This window comes from Podarcis cretensis, assembly GCF_951804945.1.
Source record: "Podarcis cretensis genome assembly, chromosome: 2".
Taxonomy (NCBI): domain Eukaryota; kingdom Metazoa; phylum Chordata; class Lepidosauria; order Squamata; family Lacertidae; genus Podarcis; species Podarcis cretensis.
The window spans coordinates 86,218,444-86,243,901 of record NC_137171.1 but is presented as its reverse complement, the minus strand read 5'-3'; the positions used below and the strand labels follow the sequence as shown (position 1 = coordinate 86,243,901).

Below are 25,458 nucleotides of genomic sequence, written 5' to 3'. Positions count from 1 at the left end.
GCGCGCACGCGAGGTGCCGAACGCCCACCAAGTAGTCAAAAGGGAGGCAAAGGCTGGGAGGTGACGCTAGAACTCCCAAATGGACACCCAGTCAAGGTGAAGGCAATGTTGGACTCAGGGAGCTCCTGTAATTTTTTTAGTAAGGAGTTTGCGCTGGAGCACCAGATCCACTTGCTGCCACTGGATTTCCCACTCCAAGTCACCACGATAGATGGCAGAGAGTTGCTAGGGGGGGAGGTGACACATCAAACCCCGCCAATGAGAATGAGTGTGTCCAGGCACACAGAAACCATAGCCTTTCACGTGGCCCCACTGGCGGTACCCCCAATAATACTGGGGATGAGCTGGCTAGTGCTACATGATCCAGTGGTGGCGTGGCACCAACGCACGGTCACCTTCGGGTCAGCCCACTGTTTGGAACACTGTCTAGGAGGGGAGAAGCCCAGGGTGAGGTTGGCCAGAGCAGCAGCAACCACGCTGGAGCAGAAAGGGAAGGTGCCGCCACAGTACGCAGACTTACAAGAGGTCTTCAGCGAGAGGGAAGCGGACAGGCTGCCGCCACATAGGCCCTTCGACTGCCAAATCAACCTTCTCCCTGGGGCGCAGCTGCCGGTGGGTAAGCTGTATGCCATGTCCGACAGAGAGATGCAGGAGTTGCGAGACTTTATAGACAAGAACTTGAAAAGGGGGTTTATAAGAGAAACTAAGGCAGTGGGGGGCAGCCCTGTGTTTTTTGTGGATAAGAAAAACACGGATCAGCCGAGGCTCATCGTGGACTATCGAAAATTAAACCTGGTATCAGAACCCGTGACCTTCCCAATGCCCAGAATTGATGATATTCTGACCAGGGTAAGGAAGGGTAAGATTTTTACCAAGCTGGACCTTAGGGGGGCCTACAATCTGATTCGAATGAGAGAGGGGGACGAATGGAAAACCACCATGTTCACCCCCCTGGGGGCCTTTGAATATTTAGTTATGCCATTTGGATTACAGTCAGGCTCTGCCTGTTTTCAAAGCTTCATGCACCATGTGCTGGGTCCCCTGCTGTACAAGAACTGCGTAGCATTTCTGGATGACGTCCTGATCTATTCGGACAATGAAAAACAGCATGTCCAGGACGTCAGGGAAGTGCTGAAAAGGCTACGAGAGCACCAACTGTGGGTCAAGCTGGAAAAGTGCCAGTTTCACGCCAAGGAAGTGGAATTTCTGGGATACAGGTTGTCAGACAGAGGCCTAGCCATGGACCCCGGCAAGGTGCAGGCAGTGCTGGAATGGAAGGCCCCCAAAACCCGGAAGGATGTGCAGAGGTTCCTTGGGTTCAGCAACTTCTACCGGAAGTTCATCAAGAACTTCGCCCACTTAACCGCACCCATCACGGATTGTCTCAGTAGCAAAAAGAAGTTCGTCTGGACGGAAGGTGCCCAACGTGCCTTCGAGGGGCTAAAGCAGGCGTTCGCCTCGGAGGAACAGCTCCTGCACGTGGATCTGCAGAAACCGATGAGGCTAGAGACCGACGCGTCGGACAGAGCGATAGGAGCGGTGTTGCTCCAGCCGGGACCGGCCCAAGACACATGGAGGCCGTGCGCCTTCTTCTCAAGGAAGCTGAACGAATCGGAACAGAACTACACGGTGTATGATCGTGAACTGTTAGCTATTTATGCTGCGTTTCGCCAGTGGAGACATCTCCTGATAGGGGCTCAGCACAAGATCCAGGTTTGCACTGACCACAAGAACTTGGAATACTGGAGGACAGCGCGAGTGCTCAACCAGCGACAGATTCGGTGGGCACAGGAGTTCTCCAAGTTCTTCTTTGAGATCAAGTACGTGCCAGGGCAAGAGAACGTGAGAGCAGACACGCTTTCACGGAAACCGGAGTACACGGAAGGAGGAAGACCACCGGACGCTCGACATGTGTTCCCTGAGGAACGATGGGTTTGTGGGGGGGCATTGGTTGGGAAACGAGAACTAACCGAGTTGATTCGCCAGGACGAATTTGCCCAAACCAGAATCAGGGAACTAAGGGAAAATGGGAGAGACCGGGGGGACTTCGAGGTAAGGGAAGGGTTACTGTATTACAAGGGAGCAATGTATGTGCCCGGGGGGGCCTTACGGGAAAGGGTGCTCCGACAACTTCACGACAACCCTACAGCGGGACACTTTGGGCAACACAAGACCATGTTACTGGTCACTAGGGAGTTTTGGTGGCCGAAGGTGAGGGAATATGTACGAGAGTATGTACGAGGGTGTGACCGCTGCCAAAGAGCCAAGGGGGAGCGGGCAGCCCCGGCAGGGTTACTAGAACCCTTGCCCATGCCGGGGAGACCCTGGGAGGTGGTATCAATAGATTTCATGACAGATTTGCCCAAATCCAGAGGTAAGACAGCAGTCATGGTAGTAGTAGATCTGCTAACCAAGATGTGCCATTTTATAGCATGCTCTCATGCGGTGACAGCCGAGGAAACCGCACAACTGTTTGTTACTCACATCTTCAGGTTGCATGGGGATCCTTCGAGGGTTATCTCTGATCGAGGGAAACAATTTACCTCGAGGTTCTGGAGGAAGCTTATGAGCTTATTGCAGGTGGAGGTGGGATTCTCGACGGCAAGGCACCCGGAAACTAACGGGCAGGCAGAGAGGGCGAACAGCATATTGCAGCAATATCTCCGCTGTTACGTCAACGAGAGGCAGAACGACTGGGTAGATAAGCTAGCACTGGCCGAGTTTGCGTATAACAATGCGGAGCATGTGTCCACGGGGATGAGCCCATTCTTGGCTAATTATGGGTGTCACCCCAGGGCCTTTCCCGGGAGGGGGGAGGAAGGGTGGAGCGTGCCCGCCGCAGAGCAGTTCGTGGAAGAAATGGAAGCACTGCACCAGCAGCTTAAGATGAATCTGGAAAGGGCCAAGGAAGAGTACAAGAGGCAAGTGGATAAACGTCGCCGGGAAGGGGAGACCATTAGGGTGGGGGACCGGGTGTGGTTATCCACTCAAGGATTGCCCTTCAAGGGTGGGTGTAAGAAACTCCGGCCGAAGCGGCTGGGGCCTTTCGAGGTGATACACCAAGTCAACCCGGTGGCATTCAGGCTCAAGTTGCCAGACAACATGAAAATCCACCCGGTATTTCATAGGTCACTGCTCTCGCCGTACCGAGGGGAGCGGAGAGTCCGGGAGGTAGGAGGAGAAGGGCTCAGACACCCACCACAGGAAGAGAAGGAACACCACCAGCAGATAATGGAGATCCTGGATTCGCGGTGGCGGGGGTGGCAGGTGGAATACCTAGTAGTGTGGGAGGGGGAGCCCGAGTCAGAAAACACGTGGGTTCCAGAAGGGGAAATAGATGATGGGTATCTAGTGGAAGAGTTCCACAACAGGTATCCGAGGAAGCCCAAACCTCTGGAGAGATTCTGGGAGGAGCAATTTGCCACCACCGATGATGATGAGGAGGATTTTGTGGGTTTTCCAGCGTCCCCAGAGGAAGGAGGGGAGTCGTCAGGAGAGGAGGAATCAGATTGGGAAGCCCCTCCCATCAGAAACCGGGGCGGGTGGGAAGCGGGGTTTGAGTCCTCGGACGATGACGACAGCTCCTTTCAAGGGTTCCCTGCATTGTCGGCTGAAGATGGGGACAAGGTCACGTCACCGGGTCAGGCCGGGGGTGGAGGGGGTCCTGGGGGGGAGGTGGATGTCAGGGAACTGACATCACAGCGAAAAGCGGAGGCAGGGCTCCAGAGCGATGCCGGAGAGGGAACCAGTCGGGAGGAAGGAATTCAGCGTGACACCAATAGAGAGGAGATGGAGGAATCGGTGTCAGGGCTCCAAGACCCTTCAACCGAAACCAGCGGAGAGAGCGCTGGCACGCCCTTGCCATCCCCTTACTTGCGCAGACGCGTTCCGCGCAGGGAACATAGGCGGAGACTTGGGGTCAAGCAGCTTTTATGCTGGAAGAGATTCAAGAAACGCCCACTGGCAGATTCTGCAAGTGACTAACAGGTCACGGAGGGCGAGCTCTAACCCTAAACATGTTTGAGCAAACCATCTAATTGAAGTGGAGGCAGTTTACGCACGAGTAACCACACTATACCATTACAGGAACTTTGCTGGAAAAGATTTACTTGTAAACAAACTTTATAGAAAAAGGACAATTCTGGACCATGTAGCACTATATTAGTTTAGAATGCATTCAGCATACAATTAGTTTGGGCACATCCAAGAACAAGTTCATTTCCTTTTTAGATACAGTGGTCAAAGCAGAGTACCAATACTCAACGAATGATTTTTTTTGTTATAAGCCAAACAAAAAAGGACTTGGCATTCCTAAGTCAAATCAGCACAACCTGGAGTTTCCAAACACATTGTACAGCTTGGAATACAAATATTGGGTTTGCAAATCATGCTTCAGTCACTGCCATATCTCCTTTTAATCTAAGCATAACATAAAAGAATTTTTTGCTTTGTTACTTACATCAAAGATGGTTTCTTGACTCCTTTGTTGATGTTGCATTTCATTTTTCTTTTTCTTTTTTGGTTGCAGCTCGCCATGAAGTTATCACCAAAGAGATCTTAGAGCTGGACACCTGGGAAAATCAGTGGAATGTTGTGGCTGTCAACGTCCTCATGCATGATAGCTATGATGTCTGTCTTGTTGCTCAGCTGAACCCACGGGATCTCATTCCTCCTCCTCCTGATTTAGTGGAGTAATAGGCATGCAGGTTTCCCTTGCAGTTGATATGTGGAGCTTAGAACAAAGACTTTCATATAAATGGCTGGCAATGTCTCCTGGACACCTAAAAATGCCAGGACAACTGTTAGTTAAAGCATCTGGAGCGAATGCGAGCCTTTGCAGTCGCTTAAAGAATCAAGAAAGCATTTGCACATTCAGAAATCAGAATTCTATACCAACATAAATACTGTGAAACCATTAAATTGTCAGCAGAGGGCCAAATGGAATGCGAAAGATGGCCTTAGGGTGCAATCTGGTACCTGTTTACCTGGAAGTAAGCTCAACTGAACTCATTGGGACTTACTTATGAGTAAACACACATAGGCTTGTGCTATTAGTCTCATAATCAGGTGGAATTGGCTCAAAAGTCAGATTGCATTGGGCCTGTATTGATGGCGGAGTTTGCAGATAAGCAGCCTTCTTTCATACAGTCCTGCATACTGTACAACCATAACTGTCCAGATGTTGAATCTCAGCTAGAACAGATAGAACATTAGTTCTCTTGAAGTTTGGAATAAACTATCAGCAATGGTTTCCTAAAGTTCTGGTTTGGTGCCTTATACATTGAAGGATTTTGCTTGCCTTAATACCTCGGGGCTTGCTTCTTATAGTTTCCATATGGAGTGAAGAGGAGATCCATACAAAGCTGTAGGACACAAAGTCAAAGCATTGGTCTCTCTAGCTCAGCACTGTCTATTACAGAGATAGCCAAACTGGTGACCTCCAGATGTTGTTGTACTACAACTCCCAGCAGTCCCAGCCAACATGCCCAATGGATGATGGGATATGTAGTCCAGCAACATTTTGAGCACACCACATGGGTTACCCCTAGTCTGCTATGTCTAACAGTAGCTCTTCACTGTTTGAGGCAGGAATCTTTCACTATCCCAACACAGAAATGCCAGGGATTGAACCTGGGACCTTTTGCATGTGTTCATCTACTGAGTTAGAGCCCTTCTCTGTCGGTCTTCTGCTACCATAAGGCAGGCTGGGACATTCAGAACTTTCCACCCAGGTTGGTCTTATTGGTCCTTTACCCATCTCATCTGTCCTGAGTTTGACACTAGAGCATTAAGGAAGGGCAATCTCTGCTGCTGCCACTAGTGGAATTATCATCACCTGGGGTGGTTTGTACTGAGGTAGAGAAAGGGTGATCTGAGAATGCAGATGTCACATCAGTAGTAGCCCTGGAGATCCTAGGAGTGAGAAAGGGAGAAAGAGCTGAAAAGGGAAGAGAATCATAGGTGTGAGGGTCCAGAATGAGTGGTCTAGGGCTTTTGGGAAGCAATCATTCACTTTTCAAGTGTAATGTGTAGCCAGCCCATATTTAAAATTCCTGCTGCAGGAACTTGAACAGTGGAAAAATGAGGAGAGTGAGATATATTTCCTACCCTGTTTATGACTCATCAACTTTACCTTGAAACATCAGTAAACGTTTCATAAAACACACAAAGGTAGCATGAACTTCACAAGAACTTGCTCAATGCAGAACACTGTGCTAGGGTTGAATCAGCATGTGTATGTGTTTAATAGAAAGAATTAATCTAGAAAAGAAGTGGAGCTGTGACTCAACCTTTTCCTTCCTGTGTGCTTTGTAGGTAGGATGTATTTGACAGTTAAAACATTTGCATTTGAATGTTTCACGGCTATACTGTCAACACTAGAAGAAAAGGTTTTAGCCTATAGTCTGGGGAAATGTGGGTGCTGCTTCCATAGATTACATTGAATCTTGATTCTGATGTGGGGAAAAGGCCATTGGGATGCTTGCAAGTGCACACAAACAAAGTATACATCGCTTTGTTGGAGTTTAGAGATGATAAACAGTACTGAAGAACTTTCTCCACATATGCCCTACGTTTTGATGCTATATTTGTCCAGTTTGTCCAATAAAGCTGCTATATTTTTACCTAGATTACCTCCAGAACATGTCAGCATGTTGTGGGAGGGATTCAAGCACGTCCCAGAGTTTAAGTTTGTGCAGTTAAATTGGATTAAAGCACTTTGTTGCTCTAGCATAACAAATCCACATTTCCCCTCCTTTAAAAAAAAGACCTTGTGGAGAATTGGGAATACACTGAAAAGTATAAGATGAACAAATTATTAATAAGAAGACATATAAACACCCTGTACGAGCTATGTGTGAGTGTGTGCACATGCAAGCACAGCACCCGAACTCACAAATTAAAAAACTCTATTGCTACACACCAACCCAATCTCTGAGCGGTGCAAGATTCCAGGGGTTCCAGGCGCTTACCCAGGGTTCATTTTTCCTTCTGGAAATGAGGCACAGTGGAGACTGTGGTGTCTTTATTATACAGTATATGGTTTATTTACAACCTGAGCCTACGATGTAGGGGTTCACAGCATTTACACCCAAGAAGGTCTTGCTTCTCCCGTAGCTGCAGCCTTGGATTCAAACAGAAATCGACCATCACTGACTCCCTAGCCTGCTGCCTTTTCTGCTTCAACCTTCTAGCTCACATAATGCCACTCTCCACTCTGGCCTTTGTCTTTCCAACTACTGGCGAGCTGAGGCACAGATCCACTTTCTTTGTTCCCTTAAGTGCCCATTAACTGGTCCTAGGCTATCACCTCACCAGGAAGCTAGCTTGGCTATTCCAGGAATTTGCATCCTTAATTAGATTTTACCACTTGCTGGACCCAGGCAAGTACAGCCTACTTCCTCCTCAAACTCATAACACTATTCCTCCCCCACCTTCAAATTGCTGAGCAGCGCCAGGTACATCTTGCTAGTGCTCAATAATCAGGTTGTCTGGAAGAACTCCTAATCTTTGCATGCCTCTATATCTTTGAAATGGAACACACATATATATATTCCATTTCAAAGACAAAGGAGCAACAGAGCTAAGCTTTAGCAAAAGGGGAGGGGGGAGGAACAAAAGGAGATAATTATTTTTACACTTTCAAAAAGTAAAAACAAATACAGCTTTTTGCCCATCGCTAACACTGTGGTTGTCAGTTCTAAATAAAGACTATTTACATAACCTTCAGCCCACTTGGAAATGTGGAACAGGAGGTCTGTGAGTACAAACTTGCAAATAAAATCTCACCAGGGTGGTTGCTCACATCTTGCTCTGCTCACCTCCTTTGCAACCTGCTCCTCCGTGCCCTCCCACCACTGCACCCTATGCTTCCCTCTCTGCGTTCCTCTTCTCATTTCCCCCCATGCACTGCACTCCCCCCCCCCAAACAGGGAAGTGGCAACTCTCATTAGTGAAGAGTTTTGTTTCCATGGTACCTACCATGCTAATAGCTGTCTTCTTTCCAAATTTAACTATGGGCTCTAATGAGTGATTAAGGCAGCAGATCACCTCAGACATTTATATGGTTCATTTACACCCTCCTGCAAGGGGGCAAGAAACCATGAAATTGCCCTCCCCAGCCTGCGGGCCAGAAGATCAGAAGTAAGCATCCTTGAAGCTCCCAATTTAAAAATGGTGTTCTCTGTGTCCAGAATGAACCAGGACAGAGAAAACCATGCTAAGTTGGGGGGCTCTGGAGGGACTGCTATTGAGGAATAAAAATGCCCATGTTTTACTAAGAGTAGACTCACTGAAATTCATGAAGATGGCTAACAGTGTAACCTATGCATGTCAATGGGTTTTTCCTGTAATTTTATATTGTAAACTGCCCTGAGATCTTCAGATGAAGGGCAGTATATATATTATAAATTTAACAAATAATAAGTGTATTTAGGGTTCAAGCCTAAATTAAGTGCCTTAATTTCAATGGGAAATCTACTGAGTGCTACCCCATGGCTCCCCAGATGTTGCTGGACTATGAATCCCATCATCCCTGCTTACATCATTGTTGGCCTCGCAGGCTGGGAACAGTGGGAGCTGAAGTCCAACAACCTCTGGGGAATCTCAGATTCCCCATCCCTGCTTGATAGCGGCCTTGGATTAACTTCCTGTTACTTGCAGAACTGAACTAAATAAAACCTGTTTCCGCCTGCAACAAGAAAATCCATTCACTGCAAGCTAATGTAATCAATGTAATGCAATTGCACCTCTTTGCTGTTAGGGAAATGGCATGTTCTGGTGTTGTAGTCACAGAACAGGGGGACTAAGGACCAGGAATTGGGGGAAGCAAAACATTGTGACTTGGTCCTCCCTAACTGTTGTTTTTAGCAATAGGGAGCTTCCAGATCGAATCTCACTTGAAAATAGTAACAATCATGTATCAACAAACTCTGGTCACACAGTTATAGTTGTTTGGGAGGTTTTGCGTAAAAAACCAATTTCCCCCAAACACTGTACTTTAGGTATACAGTACAGTAACAGGAAAATGGAGTGGAAAGTGTGGGATAGCCCTTGGCTTGACACAATATAATCTACCATTCCCTCCAACAAATCAGGATGAGTGCCCACATTTCCAGCACTGCAGTATACAATGAATGTCTCACATCAGACCAAAATAATGCTGTAAGCCAAGGATAGGGAACCTGTGGCTCTCTAGATATTGTTGAGCAACACCCATCATCTCTGCTCATCTGCTCATGCCAGCTGGGGCTTTAGGTATACAGTACAGTAACAGGAAAATGGAGTGGAAAGTGTGGGATAGCCCTTGGCTTGACACAATATAATCTACCATTCCCTCCAACAAATCAGGATGAGTGCCCACATTTCCAGCACTGCAGTATACAATGAATGTCTCACATCAGACCAAAATAATGCTGTAAGCCAAGGATAGGGAACCTGTGGCTCTCTAGATATTGTTGAGCAACACCCATCATCTCTGCTCATCTGCTCATGCCAGCTGGGGCTAACAGGAGCTGGAGTCCAGCAACATCTCTTGAGGGCCATCGTTTCTCCAAACATACATACTGTAAGTAACCCAACAGGCTAGAAATCAAAAAATATTTCCTCACATCTCTCTAGAACTTCATATTTTAAAATGGATCGGAGAGATCTGAGCATTTCTTCAAAGAGATGCAATTCACTTACCAGTCATGCTCAGCTGCAGCTGATGTGCTAGCATTTTACTCCAGATCTGGAGATTGAAAGGAAAGGATGTTTATAAAACTGCCTGTGAAACACACACAGCACGTCCTTTGATGCTCCTCCCTTATTTTCCTTTGGCTTCAATGCCTTGTGTGCACTTGATGGAATGATTTAATAATATCCTCTTACTTCATGAGAGCATGAATTCTACAAAACATAAGCCCCAGAGAAGTGAAGTTCTGCTGTATTTTATATATATATATAAAATACAGCAGTAGAATTGCTTAGGATTGTGCTGTTTATCGCAGCACATAATGTTTATACAATGAACATTCAAAGCCTTTTTCAGAAGAGAAATACGAGTCTGAGTTTTGTTCTTGCAAGTATCTGCCAAAGTATGTATCATCCTTAACTTAAGGTTTGTCTTACAGATAGGTAGCCGTGTTGGTCTGCCATTGTCAAAACAAAAAAAATCATTCCAATAGCACCTTAAAGACCAACTAAGTCAGTTCTTGGTATGAGCTTTCATGTGCATGCACACTTCTTCAGATACGCATCTGAAGAAGTGTGCATGCACACGAAAGCTCATACCAAGAACTGACTTCGTTGGTCTTTAAGGTGCTACTGGAAGGAATTTTTTTGTTAAGGTTTGTCTGTTTGTAAAAAATTGTTTCTTTTATTTGGTTGGGCAGCAAATAACCTGATCCTTTAAACTGCTGTGCAAGGCAAAAAAACAATATGATCTGTGGCATGGACTACTATTACCAGTGCAACTGCACCACACAAGGTCCAACTTGGGTGGACTGGAGGTGTAAAATCACTAAAGACTATCCTATCCATTGCAACTGAGTTTCTTCCTCCCCAGGGTCTTATACTGTGGCCTGTATCAGGTGGGCTCAGGGTCAAGAGGGTAGATTATTACCCTTGTCATATCTGCATTCAGATGTCAATTTTGAGTTGTGACCTTACAGAACAAAACTGTGAGCATACTAGTTGTTTATATTGTTTAAAAAACACCCCCCAGAATTTAGGAAATGAATCCATTTGAGAGTATTGTGTCTAGATCTTATCACTGCTTTTCAAAAAAAGTCATAGACAAATAAGAATGGGTTCAGAGAAGGACAACAAAGATGGTCAGTGGTCTGGAAAACAAGTTCTATGAAGGAGAACTTGGAGGAGAACTTGGAGGAGGGCAACCAAAATGGTCAAAGGCCTGGAAACGATGCCTTATGAGGAACGGCTAAGGGAGCTGGGCATGTTTAGCCTGGAGAAGAGGAGGTTAAGGGGTGATATGATAGCCATGTTCAAATATATAAAAGGATGTCACATAGAGGAGGGAGAAAGGTTGTTTTCTGCTGCTCCAGAGAAGCAGACACGGAGCAATGGTTCCAAACTACAAGAAAGAAGATTCCACCTAAACATTAGGAAGAACTTCCTGACAGTAAGAGCTGTTTGACAGTGGAATTTGCTGCCAAGGAGTGTGGTGGAGTCTCCTTCTTTGGAGGTCTTTAAGCAGAGGCTTGACAACCATATGTCAGGAGTGCTCTGATGGTGTTTCCTGCTTGGCAGGGGGTTGGACTCGATGGCCCTTGTGGTCTCTTCCAACTCTATGATTCTATGATTCTAAGAAAGGCAGAAAGAACTGGATACGCTTAGCCTGGAGAATATATGGATTGCATGGTTTTCAAAATACATACAAAGTGACCTAACCCAGCTTTGTGGATGGCAGAACCTGGACTCAAACTACAGTCATACCTTGGGTTACAGACGCTTCAGGTTGCGCGTTTTCGGGTTGCACACCACGCCAAACCCGTAAGTACTGGAACAGGTTACTTCCGGGTTTCAGTGCTCATGCATGCACAGAAGCGCCGAATCGCAACACGCGTGTGTGCAGATGTGACGCTGCGGGTTGCAAACGTGCCTCCGGCACGGATCATATTCGCAACCTGAGCATCTACTGTAGATTGTAAGCAGCATGGTAAGGAAAAGCATGAAGATTCTAGTTTAAGAAAAACAATGTTTTTGTGTGCTACAAATAGGCTAGTGTGTGCAGTGTGTACCTGAGAGAGGGGGCATAATAGCACTGTTACAATACTAGAAGAGTTGTCACTGTAGAAGGGGCAAAGACTTTTTCCCTCCTGCCCCAGAATGCAGAACTAGATCTGACGGGCCTAGGTTACAGGAGGTGAGATTTGGGTTGAACATTAGGAGAAGTCGCTGAACAGTAAGAGCAGTCCAACATGGAAACCAATTACCTAAAGGGGTAATGGGCTCTCCCTCACTAGAGGTCTTCAAGAAGAGGCTGGGCAGCCATTTATTGGAAATGCTGTAGCTCTGGGTTTCCTGCATCAAGTGGAGTGGTGGCAGCAACAGAACAGATGACCTAGCTCTATGATTCTGTGAGAACTATATATGGACTATATGGAACTGGCGGAAATGACTGGCAGAATCCGAGACCAGGGAGAAGAGTTGGTGGAAGAAGATTGGAAGAAATTTAAAGACTATTTACAGAAACACTGTAAAATTATTGAATGTTAATGATGTTGGAATGAAATGAAGTGGTCTTAGCAATAAGATAAAATAGGGATATGTAAAAATGGATTGATATTAGATGAAAATTTGAAGTTATAAGATGTGAAGATAAAGACTTAAGAGTAAACAAAGAGGGTATGGATTTGCTGAACCAATTTGTAACTGGAATACAAAAAAGAGAGGTGTGAGGAAGTCATGAAAATAAGTAAAAGAGCGGTAAGATAATAGAAAGAGGGATTTATTTTTAACTGTTTTGAATTTTTCTTTTCTTTTTTGGTTTTGCATCTGTTTGTACTTTCTTTTCATTATTTTTGTAACTTTTTCCGTGTTGAAAAGCTAATAAATATTATTAAAAAAAGAGAGAGAGAGAATATATAGGCGGCAGGAAGAAATTGTGTGCAACAGGGAAGAAACAGAAGGCGGTTTGTAAAAGCACAGCAGACATGGCTGGTTAAAGTGATACCTGAGCTGAATTTAGACTACACACCACATCAACTCTGATTAGGAAAGCAGCTTGTGAAAGTCTCCTGAGACTCCCATGAGGAATATGTGTTTGTAGTTCTCCAAATCCAGCCGCAGCTCAGGCCCAGACATTATGCGGAGAACACTTATTAGGCAGTGTGAGGTCTCAAGACTCATACACAGGGACCTCATTCACTGAAGCTAATAGAGTAGCACTGCCGGGGAGTTCTGCCCTCTGCTTGCCCCTTGCTTAAGTATAGGCTTAGGCTGTTAAATCTCAGCCGCAACATGGCATGAACTGCAAAATGGAAATGCTCCAGGGACTAGCTTTCCACAGACAGACACACAGTGTAATCAGGAACTTTTAATAAAAATAAAGGTGGAAGTTTTGGTCTGCTTTCCTGCAGCTATCCAGAAATAAAATAAGCACAGAGAGAGGATTAGCCGGCAAAGGAGACTGGATCTTAATTAGGAAACTGTTCACCTTGCTTTGTTTCCTGTCTTGATTTTTTTTTTAAATAAGATTGGAACCATATGTGGGACTTAAGAGCAAGAAGGGGAAGGAAACTAGAAGCTGCAGGTGGGGCAGAACCGCTTGATTAGTTCATGCAGATAGTGTGATTATAGTTAGGCACTAGGTGGCGCTGGCCTGGGTTAGAGGGATAATAAAGTTCTTGTCTAGCTTTCTGACCAATGTATCCTCTTAGCCGTCCATGACAGGTCACTTTAATATGTGAAATCCAGTCAATGGTGGTAAGAAGCTGGCAAAATGTTATCTTTTACAATTCTTAAAGATAAGGGATACTTTGCAGAGACTGCAGCTGGCAACTTGCTGCTTCCTTGGTTTCCTGGGAACTGTAGTTTCTTAAGGTTGCTGGCAACTGTAGCTCTCTGAGGAGAAAACTAGAGTTCTCGGGATTCTTTGAGTGAAACCAAGTGCTTTAAATGTGAGTTGAATGTGCTTTAAATGCATGCTGTGGAAGTTTTTTAGGCATAAGTTCTCTTCTTTGTTTATTTGTCCAATAACAGGGAAAGGTAATTGAATTCACAAGTAAGTGAATTCCAGAGGGGAACAAACTAATATGAGGTAACCTTCAAAGAAGTGTTACATCAGTTTTTAACCACTGTAAACAAAAATGCAGCCTAATTCTATGCTGTTTTCCCACTGGGCAGGTTGCAGCATCCTATCTAGAGGCAATGAGAAAACTTTCTCTGAGGATCCAAGTCCTATTTCATTAGGTCATTCTTATCTTTTTCTGCTTTGGAATTTTGCCAAATGCAGTTGGATACTAGGCAGACAGAGCAAAGTTTATTTAAGGTTAGCTTGTCAGATGGAATAATCCACCAACTCTCCTGACCCCACCACCTAGCTGATTTTAAAACCCTCTCCCAGGGGCTCCTCCTCCTACAACTGAAATCAGAGTTGTTTCATGCTGCTTTAAAGTTAATAATAATTTGATAAATTGGGAGAAAGGGCCACACATTTCTCACCCTGCTTCTCTTTTGACCCTCACCAAGAACTGCAATTTGCTCCCTTAACTGCTCAGTCCTTTTAACTTCTTGTGCAATACAACAATTCCTAAGAGCTACAGCAAAGAAAACTGTGCCCTGAGTGATTTGGAAATGGCTGCTGCCAAGAGCATGGGGTTTCTCTTAAGAGCTCAGAAGACTTGACTCCTGCATTTTCTGGCTGGTCAATTCTGTAACCTGAAGTAGATGAGGGATTTAAAGCATTTCTTTCAAGTGAATTTGTATAGCTTATCTACTTAGGATGGATTTATCAGCTGGCCTCTTTTGCAAGCAGGACAATAAATCCTCATACCCATTCAGCCAAAATAAATTGTTAAGTCATGCTTTATGGGACCAGCTCTTTAGTATTATCTCTGTTTAGTTATAAGAATGATGTAATTCTAGAACCTGAATGGTAAAGACATCCCCCGCTGGAGTCTGGAACCAATTCCAGATGAAATTAAATAGTGTTTTGCCATTAACTGCTGTGACCGCATTATATACAATTTTAAAAATTGCCATCCTTAAGGTATACAAGCTCCTCCACATATGTCTGGACATAAGCCCAGCCCACAATGACTGAGGTCCCAACTAGGTCTGAGATTGGATTTATTGAAGTCTTCTTCAAGTTGTTGTTGTTGTTGTTGTTGTTGTTGTTGTTGTTGTTGTTGTTATAAAGGCATATGCAAGTGATGTAAGATTTGCACTGTGGCCACAGTGCTAAGGAGAGGGGATACCAACCCTTCCCTCTGGTGCTATTTTCCTCCCTTCTAATTTCCCCTATTCCCAGAGGCTATTAGCCATGAAACGGGAAAACAACATATATTATATATTCATACTGAACCCACCTTTGCCCTCTCTGCAGCTAAAAGCAAGGGGGAATGTCAAGAGCTGATTACAGATCTCCCGTGCCATGTCTAATGGCCTTGAATTAATTTAGTTCCTTCCTTACCTGAGAAATTCCCCACCTGATCATGCCAACAAAGATATGTATCTTTAATGGTGAAGATAAATGTGTCTACCTCTGCCCCTCTGCCCTCCCATAAAGGTTGAGAAACTTAGTGAGGATTTGTTGGAGCAAAGGGAAGGGAAGAAAATGGCACTTTGCTAGATCCACCAGCTTTGCAGTGGAATTTTACAAGGAAGAGACAAAGAGACCCTAGGTGTCTGCCCTAGAATCAGTGGTGGCTGGTGGTCCTGGGGGCTGGTGGGGTGGAAGGCAGGGAGCTCAATAGTCAGTGACCAGTGGTAGGGCCAAGTAATTCTAGTTTTGTCCTCCTCATTCTCATCCCTGCTGGGTTAAAGAAGGGGAAAACAGAGACTAAGGAGGAGGAAGGTGACAGCCCGTTCTACCCCACTGTACTGGCTGGAAGAAATCAGGCAGGTAGGGGCTGTCTGAGAACAGACGTGAGGTAGGTGAATTTGGTGGTTTCAATTTCTTTCAGTTTCTCATTTGCCAATCTGAAGTTCAGTGCTCCACATTTCTCACCAGTTTGCAATTTTAAAAAATCCTCATGAAAATTCCTTACTATTTTATTTCTCTAACCACACACATTTTGTATGGAGTTTTGCAAAGCAATTTCCGCTAACATAATGCACTTATATATATATTTTTCACTAATATGTGTGTGTTTATGCACACTTTGCCCTAGCACATGCATTTTTTGTATACGTCACTTGGCTGGAAAACTGCATTACAAATTTCAGAGAAGTGCAAATTTCATAAAATGGCTGTGCTTTGGTTCATGTATTGTTTTGGAAAGTGCAAATTAGGTAAGCTCACCTTCAAGTGCAAACTGAATCATGTTTCTCCTCCATCCCTAGTGATAGATTGGTGCTGGTCGGGCAGCCTCCACTGCATAGGATGGACCAGGTTGTCTGAGAATAGAAGTGAAATATTCACAAAAATAAAGTATCATTATCTTTTGGATTTAATTGATGGGCTAGGTTAAAGAAATTAAAGGTGGAAACTTGAAATGATATATATGATGCTGGTTGGGAATCAATTCCACTTGTAAGTTTAAGAGGATTTCAGATTCTCTATGTAATTGAGACAATGGTTAAATTCAGCTGGAAATCAGGATTCCATGGAAAAGATTGTTTTGAGGAGTTGGGATAAAATGCTAAATGAACAGGAAGTGTCTCCACCTGCTGTCATAGATTAGGGAACCTGTAGAGTGCCCCCCCCATTCTGTCACATCCACAGCACTGGACTTAAAGAGCCTCATGTCAGGAAAGCAGGAAGTAGCATTTTTAAATCTTCCTTTTTGGTACTGAGACGGCAATATAGATCGGCAAATCAAATGTCTGTTTATGATAGCTAAGTTGGTAACAATTATGCTGGCTTTGTACAGAGTATGAGATCTGTGCTCTGAGAGGGTAGCAATTTTGCATGACTCAGGCCAAACTAGATATTACACTTGGGATGGGTGTAACAGTCTCCCAATTTTTTAAAAAACGAAAACAGCTGCAGGAGGCTGCCACTTTTAGCAAAACCGAAGGAGAGTGGCTGCTTAACCATGCAAAATCATTTCCTTCCTTTCTGTCCCCCCCTCCTTTCTTATTTATCCATGGGAGAAACATACAGGGTGTGTCATGAATGATCCATGATCTAAACAAATAAACAATATTCTGATTCTCCCATGCCTATTCCTGATTAACGAGATATCCTCTCATCATAAACTGCAAGTTCAACTCCTAAGGAAGCAAAAATTCACAACACACTACAAATACCCTTCCTCTCTGCAATATAGTCCAAAGAAGCTGTCCCACCCCATTTTGTATTTTCAATGTTGCACTGGTTCTCAGAAAATGTCTTTTCTACAGACTGGCATAAAAACCAGTTTACCTTTTAAGAACAGGGTTCATCTTTTACTGTTAATAATAATCTGGAAGCCATAGCCTGGGGTTTGCTCCCATTGTCACACACATTTTTCAGACAGCATCTTCACATGCATCAGGAGGTGATTATGGTTTCACACATTCTGCACAAGAATTACTCTGCCAATGTCAACACAACAGTTAATCAGAGGAATAAGGTCTGATAGACTCCATTTGTGGAGAGGAAGGTCCTCTGCATTCCCCTTTGCATCTCCAAACATTCCCACACAGCATAAGACCATTACAATGAACCCACCATAATTGTTTACCAGAACCATATTGGCAGGCTGGGACAGAAGAACGAGAATGGTGTGCAGGATACCTTGGACTGCAAAGCTGCACTGCTGTGGGGAATAAGCCCCGCTTGAGATGTAATACTGTGAACTCTCTTCCTCCACCCAGGCATGAAGTATCTAGGTGTAAAATAAACTATGTGTTTTAAAGGGCTACACTCTCTGACATGCCTGAATTCCCAATGGAAACACAACCCTGTAACCCTCTGGAATCTTGCTACCACTCAGCAGAGGTGGCACACAACCTTTGTAAGCATATAGGTCCTATGACATCAAGCATCCTGGTCTACTACAAACACAGTCTACTTTAGCTAAAATGGCAGCAGTTTGGGAATGGAGGAATTAAGCCAAGTTGAGTTACATGTAAACGTATCTCAACAATGGTATCTCAGCAATCTGTCTGCATATTAAGCCCCTGTTTGAAAGCACCCTATGAGGATCCACACAGAGGGTTAGAAGTAGTACTAAACTTGGTTAAAAAACAAAACAAAACCCCAAAGCCAGCTGCTGAATATCAATTGCCTCAAGCCAACATATAGGAACTTTTGCTATGAACACAACTGCTGGCTCTGCTGGAGCAGGTTTATGCATGGACAACAAGGTTAAGAAAGCCCAGGGTGGCACCTAGCTTGGTTATAGCAGGTCTTTCATCACGTACAGTCTATCTGTTTGGCACATTATGGTTATAAGATTTCCTAATAGATAAAATGTCTTTTAAGTACCAGAGGGAGATTGGGGGTACAATACAATATAGCTTTTATTTATAAAGCCTTTTACAAATGTCCCAGGGAGCTATTTTGCAAAGGCAGGAGCAGACAAGTACAGCACGATAACAACGTTCATTCACTGCACATCTTATGTCATGGGGTCTGATTTCAGCTTTAGCTCTAAAACCAAACAGGGAATTTGCTTGGTGAGTTTCTGCTGCTAATGTCTTGACAGTACAATCTTATCATTCTTTACATGGGGTGTACGGATGGGCAAACCTGACCATTTCAGTTTGTCTCCATCTCATTTTTCCAGTCTTAAATTCAATTCTACACATTTCCACATTAGTTAATCTCCCCCCCCCTTTAAAATTAATAATGGAAATGAATTAACATCTTAGTGCAATTTTCTCCTATCTACGTGTTTGTATGCGATTTTACTTAAGATACAAGTTCTTGCAAAGCAATGTTCCTTAAGGTTATGCATTTTTTTCTGCTATCTTTGTTAATATATGCATTTTTTCTGCTATCTTTGTTAATATATGCATTTTCTACACACTGGGGTAGAGAACTGCACTGCAAAATTCTGAAAAGTATTAATGTTGAAGGAAGGCTGTGTGCTGTATTGCATATTGTTCAAGACACTGGTGTTTCTTGCTGCCCTTCCACTTGTGTTGCATCTGAATCCTCTCTCAGGCTCCTCTCCTGGGAGTGGAGATCTCAATACAACCCAGCAAAGGTTACTGAGTGCAAGGGCCATCTCCTCTATGGTGGGAGATCTGAGGCTCATGCATACATGGGTCTCTCTAAATGCCGTCATCATGTAGCTTTGCAATTAGAATAGCCATTGAATAATGTCAGGCATATGTGTAGATTTCATACAAAGTTTAAGCAAAGGCAGATTTATAAGTTAAACAGTTCTCCCACCTTGTGGCTAAGCTGAATATTACTGCCAAGATAGCATTTGGGTTAAATAATCAGAGGATGTAAATGCATATTCATCCCAAATGTGCACGGCATGGAGAAGGTGGATAAAGAAAAGTTCTTCCTAAGCCCCATAGCACTAGAACTTGTGGATATCCAGGGAAGCTGAATGTTTGAAGATTCCAGACAGTTAAAAGGACGCACTTTGCCTTGCAACACACTATGGAACTCACTCCTGCAGGAGGTAGCGATGTCCACCAACCTAGATGGCTTTAAAAGAGGATTAGACAAACTCATGGAGGAGAGGGCTATCCATGGCTACTAGCCATGATGACTATGCTCTGCCTTCACAGCTGGAGAGAGCAATACTTCTGAATACCACTTGCTGGAAGCTCCAGGAGGGGAGAGTGCTCTCGTGCTCGAATCCTGCTTGCAGGTTTCCCACAGGCATCTGGTCGGTCACTTTGAGAACAGATGCTGGTTTAAATAGGCCATTGGCCTGATCCAGCAGGCTCTTCTTGGGTGCCATCTTAACACTCCGGAAGCTGCGTGTGAAACGTGTTTCATACAGTAATTATTAAAGTTGCTCCACCTAACATTGTGATTAGTCTGTCAGATGCTCCGCAAATACTTTTCATCGCCTATTTAAGAGCCAGAGGAGCTATAGCACAAAGGGCAGTTGCTGACAAATTATCTCTATAGGCTGAGACCTGTGTCCACTGCAATCAATATCCCTCACATGTAATAAAAAAAATCTGTCCACAAGGTGGGAAAAAAACATTCTTACCCAATGGAGACTATTACCCTAATCTGGTGGAGCAGAAAATCATTAAAAGCTGCCTTATTGGTCTAACTAGCTTGGTATTATTTACACTGACTCTCTAGGGTTGCAGACAGAAACCCTGCAGACAGGGTTTCCAGCCTACATAGAGGCGCCAGGGATTGAATTTGGGGTCTTCTGCATGCAATGCACGTGCTCTGCCATTGAGTTATGGCTTACTGCTTATATAAAGATGTAGCAATTTTTCCTTGTTTCAAGGATTTCCAGCTCTCAAAATGTAATTGAAAATCTCACAATATCATATTTGGTCTCTGTGTGCAAACGTTTAAGGATGCAGTTGAAGGGTGGGGGAAAATCTATAGCAACGATGCCATGACCAAAAAATAGTGGAGAGGGGCAAGCTAACTCCCAATTCTCCCCACTGCTGAACAGCTGGACCACATCAAGTTCATGCATGGGTCACAGGCAAGCTGGAGACAGTCAGCTCAGGTATCCACAGCAGTGACCAGAGGAGAAATGACTGCTGGGAGGAGTGCAAAGAGAGGAAATGCCATGGTGCATCTGTAACAGCAAAATCAGATGCCTTCATCTGCTCAAACTGCAATAAAACATGTCTCTCCCATATTGGTCTCTACAGCCACAGCAGGTTTGACTTTACCCCTCATGGTGCATTCTTCCATTGCCTCTCAAGACAGATAATAATAATAATAATAATTTATTATTTATACCCCGCCCATCTGGCTGAGCCTCCCCAGCCACTCTGGGCGGCTTCCATAGAAACCAAAAATACAGTAAAATATCACACGTTAAAAACTTCCCTGAACAGGGCTGCCTTAAGATGTCTTCTGAATGTCAGGTAGTTGTTTATCGCTTTGACATCTGCTGGAAGGGCGTTCCACAGGGCGGGCGCCACTACCGAGAAGGCCCTCTGCCTGGTTCCCTGTAGCTTTGCTTCTCGCAATGAGGGAACCGCCAGAAGGCCCTCGGCGCTGAACCTCAGCGTCCGGGCAGAACGATGGGGGTGGAGACGCTCCTTCAGGTATACAGGACCGAGGCCGTTTAGGGCTTTAAAGGTCAGCACCAACACTTTGAATTGTGCTTGAAAACGTACTGGGAGCCAATGTAGGTCTTTCAAGACCGGTGTTATATGGTCTCGGCGGCCGCCCCCAGTCACCAGTCTAGCTGCCGCATTCTGGATTAGTTGTAGTTTCCGAGTCACCTTCAAAGGTAGCCCCACGTAGAGTGCATTGCAGTAGTCCAAGCGGGAGATAACCAGAGTATGCACCACTCTGGCGAGACAGTCCGCAGGCAGATAGGGTCTCAGCCTACGTACCAGATGGAGCTGGTAAACAGCTGCCCTGGACACAGATTTGACCTGTGCCTCCATGGACAGCTGTGAGTCCAAAATGACTCCCAGGCTGCACACCTGGTCCTTCAGGGGCACAGTTACCCCATTCAGGACCAGGGAATCCTCCACACCTGCCCGCCTCCTGTCCCCCAAAAACAGTACTTCTGTCTTGTCAGGATTCAACCTCAATCTGTTAGCCACCATCCATCCTCCAACCGCCTCCAGACACTCACACAGGACCTTCACCGCCTTCACTGGTTCTGATTTAAAAGAGCGGTAGAGCTGGGTATCATCCGCATACTGATGAACACCAAGCCCAAACCTCCTGATGATCTCTCCCAGCGGCTGCATGTAAATGTTGAAAAGCATGGGGGAGAGGACAGAACCCTGAGGCACCCCAAAAGTGAGAGCCCAGGGGTCTGAACACTCATCCCCCACCACCACTTTCTGAACACGGCCCAGGAGGAAGGAGCGGAACCACTGTATGACAGTGCCCCCAGCTCCCAGCCCCTCAAGACGGTCCAGAAGGATGTTATGGTCAATGGTATCAAACGCTGTTGAGAGATCCAGCAGAACTAGGAAACAGCTCTCACCTTTGTCCCTAACCCGCCGGAGATCATCAACCAGTGCGACCAAGGCAGTTTCAGTCCCATGATGAAGCCTGAATCCCGACTGGAAGGGATCCAAATGGTCCGCTTCTTCCAGGCATGCCTGGAGTTGTTCAGCAACCGCTTGCTCAATCACCTTGCCCAAGAATGGAAGATTTGAGACTGGGCGATAGTTGGCCATTGTGGCCGCATCTAAAGATGGTTTTTTAAGAAACGGTTCAATAACCGCCTCTTTCAGCGGGTCTGGGAAGGCTCCCTCACGGAGGGAAGCATTCACCACCCCACGAAGCCCAACAATGTACACTTGCTGAGCATTGATCTGCCAAAAGGCTGGGTGCAGTGCAATCCCACCTGAGCACAAGCCAAGCAAGACCTTGTGATAAGTTTAGGAGGACAGAGGCCAGTTCCTTCTTCCACATGATATCACCTATACCTTCCAAGGGGCAAGAGAAAGTTGAAGGAATCAGCTGAGCTTCTTTATGTTGGCCAATCCATGTGAGAATTCTAAGCATGGCCACAAAAAGAATGAATGCAGAGTTCCAAGGGAAAGGTGTTCAGAAGACCAAGCTCCCAATATTTTCCCAGCAGGTTGTGGCTCAGGGCACAACCCCATGGCCCTTGCAAATGCATCCCAGGCAATATGGGCATGGCCAAAGTTATTGAACTTTTTTTAGGAAGTTGGCAACCGGGGGGGGGGGAATGCGCATGTGCCCCCACTTTCTGCCATGCAAGCCAATCAGGATTGTGAAGTTGGTGGATTGTCTGACTCCAGTTTTCTCTCCCTTGAAGGGTAGGGTTGTTCTGCCCAGGTTGTAATATAGCCCCCAGTTACACACACATGCATATGCCACTAAAATCAATGGGGCTTAAATTAATTTAGGAGTGGTGTGTACTCTAAGACCAGTGTACCTCAATTCCTAGGACTTCACATGCCTTGCAAAGCCCATGACAGCAGGAAAGGATTTAAAAGATGAGAAGGTAACAATTCCTTAAGTCCAATAAAATAAAATAAAATAAAATATACACATATATATCTATATCTATATAATAGAAAATTTGAAAACCACTATCATGTTTTCATCTTCTGAGGATGGAGGAAACTAGTTCAATACCATGCTTCTTAAAATATGGTATATTAACAGAAATAGCGTTTGCCTGGTATTGAAAAGATGCAATGATGTGAGCTTCCTAGGGGAAAACCTTCCAAATAAGGAAGATCTCTCTCTCTCTCTCTCTCTCTCTCTCTCTCGTTGTCACCATTCAAATTTCAGCAGGAAGTGGCATCCGGAAGAGTGTATCTTGTAATGTAGATGATCTTAAGATCTGGATAGTCCCGTACAGTAAGTGGGGTACCTTCGGATACTGGGGTCCCAAACCAGCTTTATTAGTTAAAACTAGCGCCTTGAACTGGGCTTAGAAATGTAGTGGTGACCAATATAAACAAATGAGGACTGGCAAACCATGTTCTGATAGTTTAAGCCCCTTCAGCAACCTTGCTGCCAAATTCTGTCCTAACTGAAGTTCCTGGATCATCTTCAAGGGCAGTGCCACGTATAACACATTGCAGTAATCCAATAATGGATGACTTATTCATGCCATATCGAAAAATAAGTATAAAGTTAGTGCAAGTTCAGATCATTGAGTACAAACATATATGTCTGAATAAGAGTAAGTTGTGTGTGTGGTGTATGCAGTGCATATATTTGAGGGCTTAGCTGTCCATTTCTTATTAGGACAGTAGTAGCACAGAGAGCAAAAACCCTTAGTCGTTTAGAGTTATTTCCCAAAGCCAACACCACCTTTCAAAATCTGACAGCTGCTCAAGGCCATGAATAGTGCAAACAGCTTTTATTAGCTATTCTTATCTCCCAGATAAAGGAATACTAGCATAAACAATCTATTGGACTGTATAGCTTGAAGAAAGAGTTTTCAGAAAAAGACAAGCTGAGCTCCCCAAGGAGAAACACAGTCATCTTTCACTGTCTAGCTATGGACAACCTGGACAAGAGTGTGGATTTCTATTTAAGGAACAGCAGCAGCAGCATGGCAATCTGTAGTATTCGGCCATCTTTCAATATGCCATTGCCACGTCAGGTTTTAACATCTCAAGATGTTCTTTGTCATTTAAGAAGAAAGTATTATTTTTCTATTAGGAATTGAACTGATATTTATTTGTTTACAGTCACTATCCATATATTCTATCCTCCAGTCCTCTTTTGCTTCAATTCCTTTCCCCCATATCTCACACAAATACTGTAGGTCTTGTATTAAAAGAAATCTGGCAACCTTCCAAAGAGACAGTCTCCAAGAACATCCCTCTAAAATAATGGAGGAAAAATATGTATATGGCTTCATACTATGACAGTTGAAAATGAACTTCCTTGGTAAATTTTGACTTACCAAGTGATGGAGAAAAAGTGATTTCTATCACTATCAGTATCTGCTTTTATATTTCTCCGAGGAACCGGGCTGATCACATAATAAAAAGTTAAGTTGAAAATCCACTGGATTCCTTTATGGTGTCAAAACCATACACAACAATTTCTAATTTTTTTGTTTTTAAATGTGAACTTGCTGTTTGAGAGAGATTTCTTTACCCACTCTTGAAACAAACAGCCCCAAGGAACTTAGAACTAGGCATGATTGCCTCAGATATTGGCACCAGATCTTAAAAGGTTGGTGACTACATACACCTTCAATAAAACAATGTCACAAGTGCACGTTTTGTTTATACCAGATCTCTCAAGGTACACTGCTTGCACATTCCAAAGGGGATCCCTTGCATACTGTGGACCGTATCGTACTTGATTTGGTGTGGAACTGTGGATGATTGAATGACACCTTGCAATTTCAGGGATCACTTATTCTAGAAGTGAACTTAGGTAGCTTAAATGCCACTGAGAGAAGAACCAAAATGGGGCCATCGGGAAGCGAGTGAGACATCCATATGCTCAAATCCAAATATTTTCGGGGCTGGGGGGATATTATATCAAAGAACTCAATTTTGGCAGGGGATGGGTAACAGTTCCACACCACACGCCTTCCTCAAAGAACCCAGGGAACTGTAGTTTGTTAAGGGTGCTCTTTGAGGGGAAACCATAGCGCCCAGGGTTCTTTGTATACCTGGCGTAGCTCTGCCCTCCGTTGAAAAACCAGAAGGACAAGCAAGGCTGCTGAAAAGAATTCTCCCTAGCAAGCGAGAATATACATTGCAACGCTTTTGTGGAAGGTCTCACTTGCTTCCACTATTTACAAAATCCTCGCAGCTTTTCAGTGTCCCCTTTTTCGGATAGGACGACTTGCAACTACCACTGAGCATTACTTTGGCTGCAATCCTTAAAGGCGCGTCACCCTACCACCCCCGGCCTCTCTTGCCTGGAAGCCGACCCGCGCCTGGGAAATTGCCCTTGACTTGCTTCTCTTTGATTTGTTTTCATGGCGGCAACGGCAGAACCACAATTCCCAGCATGCCAAGGGCTACCGTTGACGCTTTGGGACGCGACGCTTCCCAGCCCCGTTAGGCCGCCTCCAACTACCACACCCGCACTGAGAACCAGAAAGGAAACGATTTTCTTCCCTCACTCCCAACGATACCGCGCTAGGCTCGGTTACAGAGGACTCGCTCAGTGACGCGCCGCCGTGACGTAAACCGCGTACGTTAAGGCAAGGCCTCGGAGGACGCTGGGAACTGTAGTCCTATGAGTGGGGAAGGTCACTAGAGCCGTTGGAGGAT

The 25,458-nt window shown here is 44.8% G+C and overlaps 1 protein-coding gene and 1 long non-coding RNA gene across 2 annotated transcripts in view; one reads left to right on the top strand and one right to left on the bottom strand.

Moving 5' to 3' along the window:
- The window catches only part of KBTBD12 (kelch repeat and BTB domain containing 12), a 76,762-nt gene extending 70,135 nt beyond the window's left edge, over positions 1-6,627 (top strand). The window contains exon 6 of the mRNA XM_079964549.1: positions 4,529-6,627. Within this exon, the coding sequence (XP_079820675.1) occupies positions 4,529-4,695 (167 nt within the window). The 3' untranslated portion in view covers positions 4,696-6,627. The remainder of the gene's footprint in view (positions 1-4,528) is intronic.
- On the bottom strand, positions 5,834-25,431 carry LOC307209483. Its single transcript, XR_013835599.1, has 5 exons — positions 25,048-25,431; positions 17,321-17,477; positions 15,968-16,062; positions 9,685-9,730; positions 5,834-5,913 (listed from the first exon to the last, which is right to left on the bottom strand). It is a non-coding gene; the product is annotated as an uncharacterized lncRNA (long non-coding RNA).
- Between the last annotated feature and the right edge of the window lie 27 nt (positions 25,432-25,458).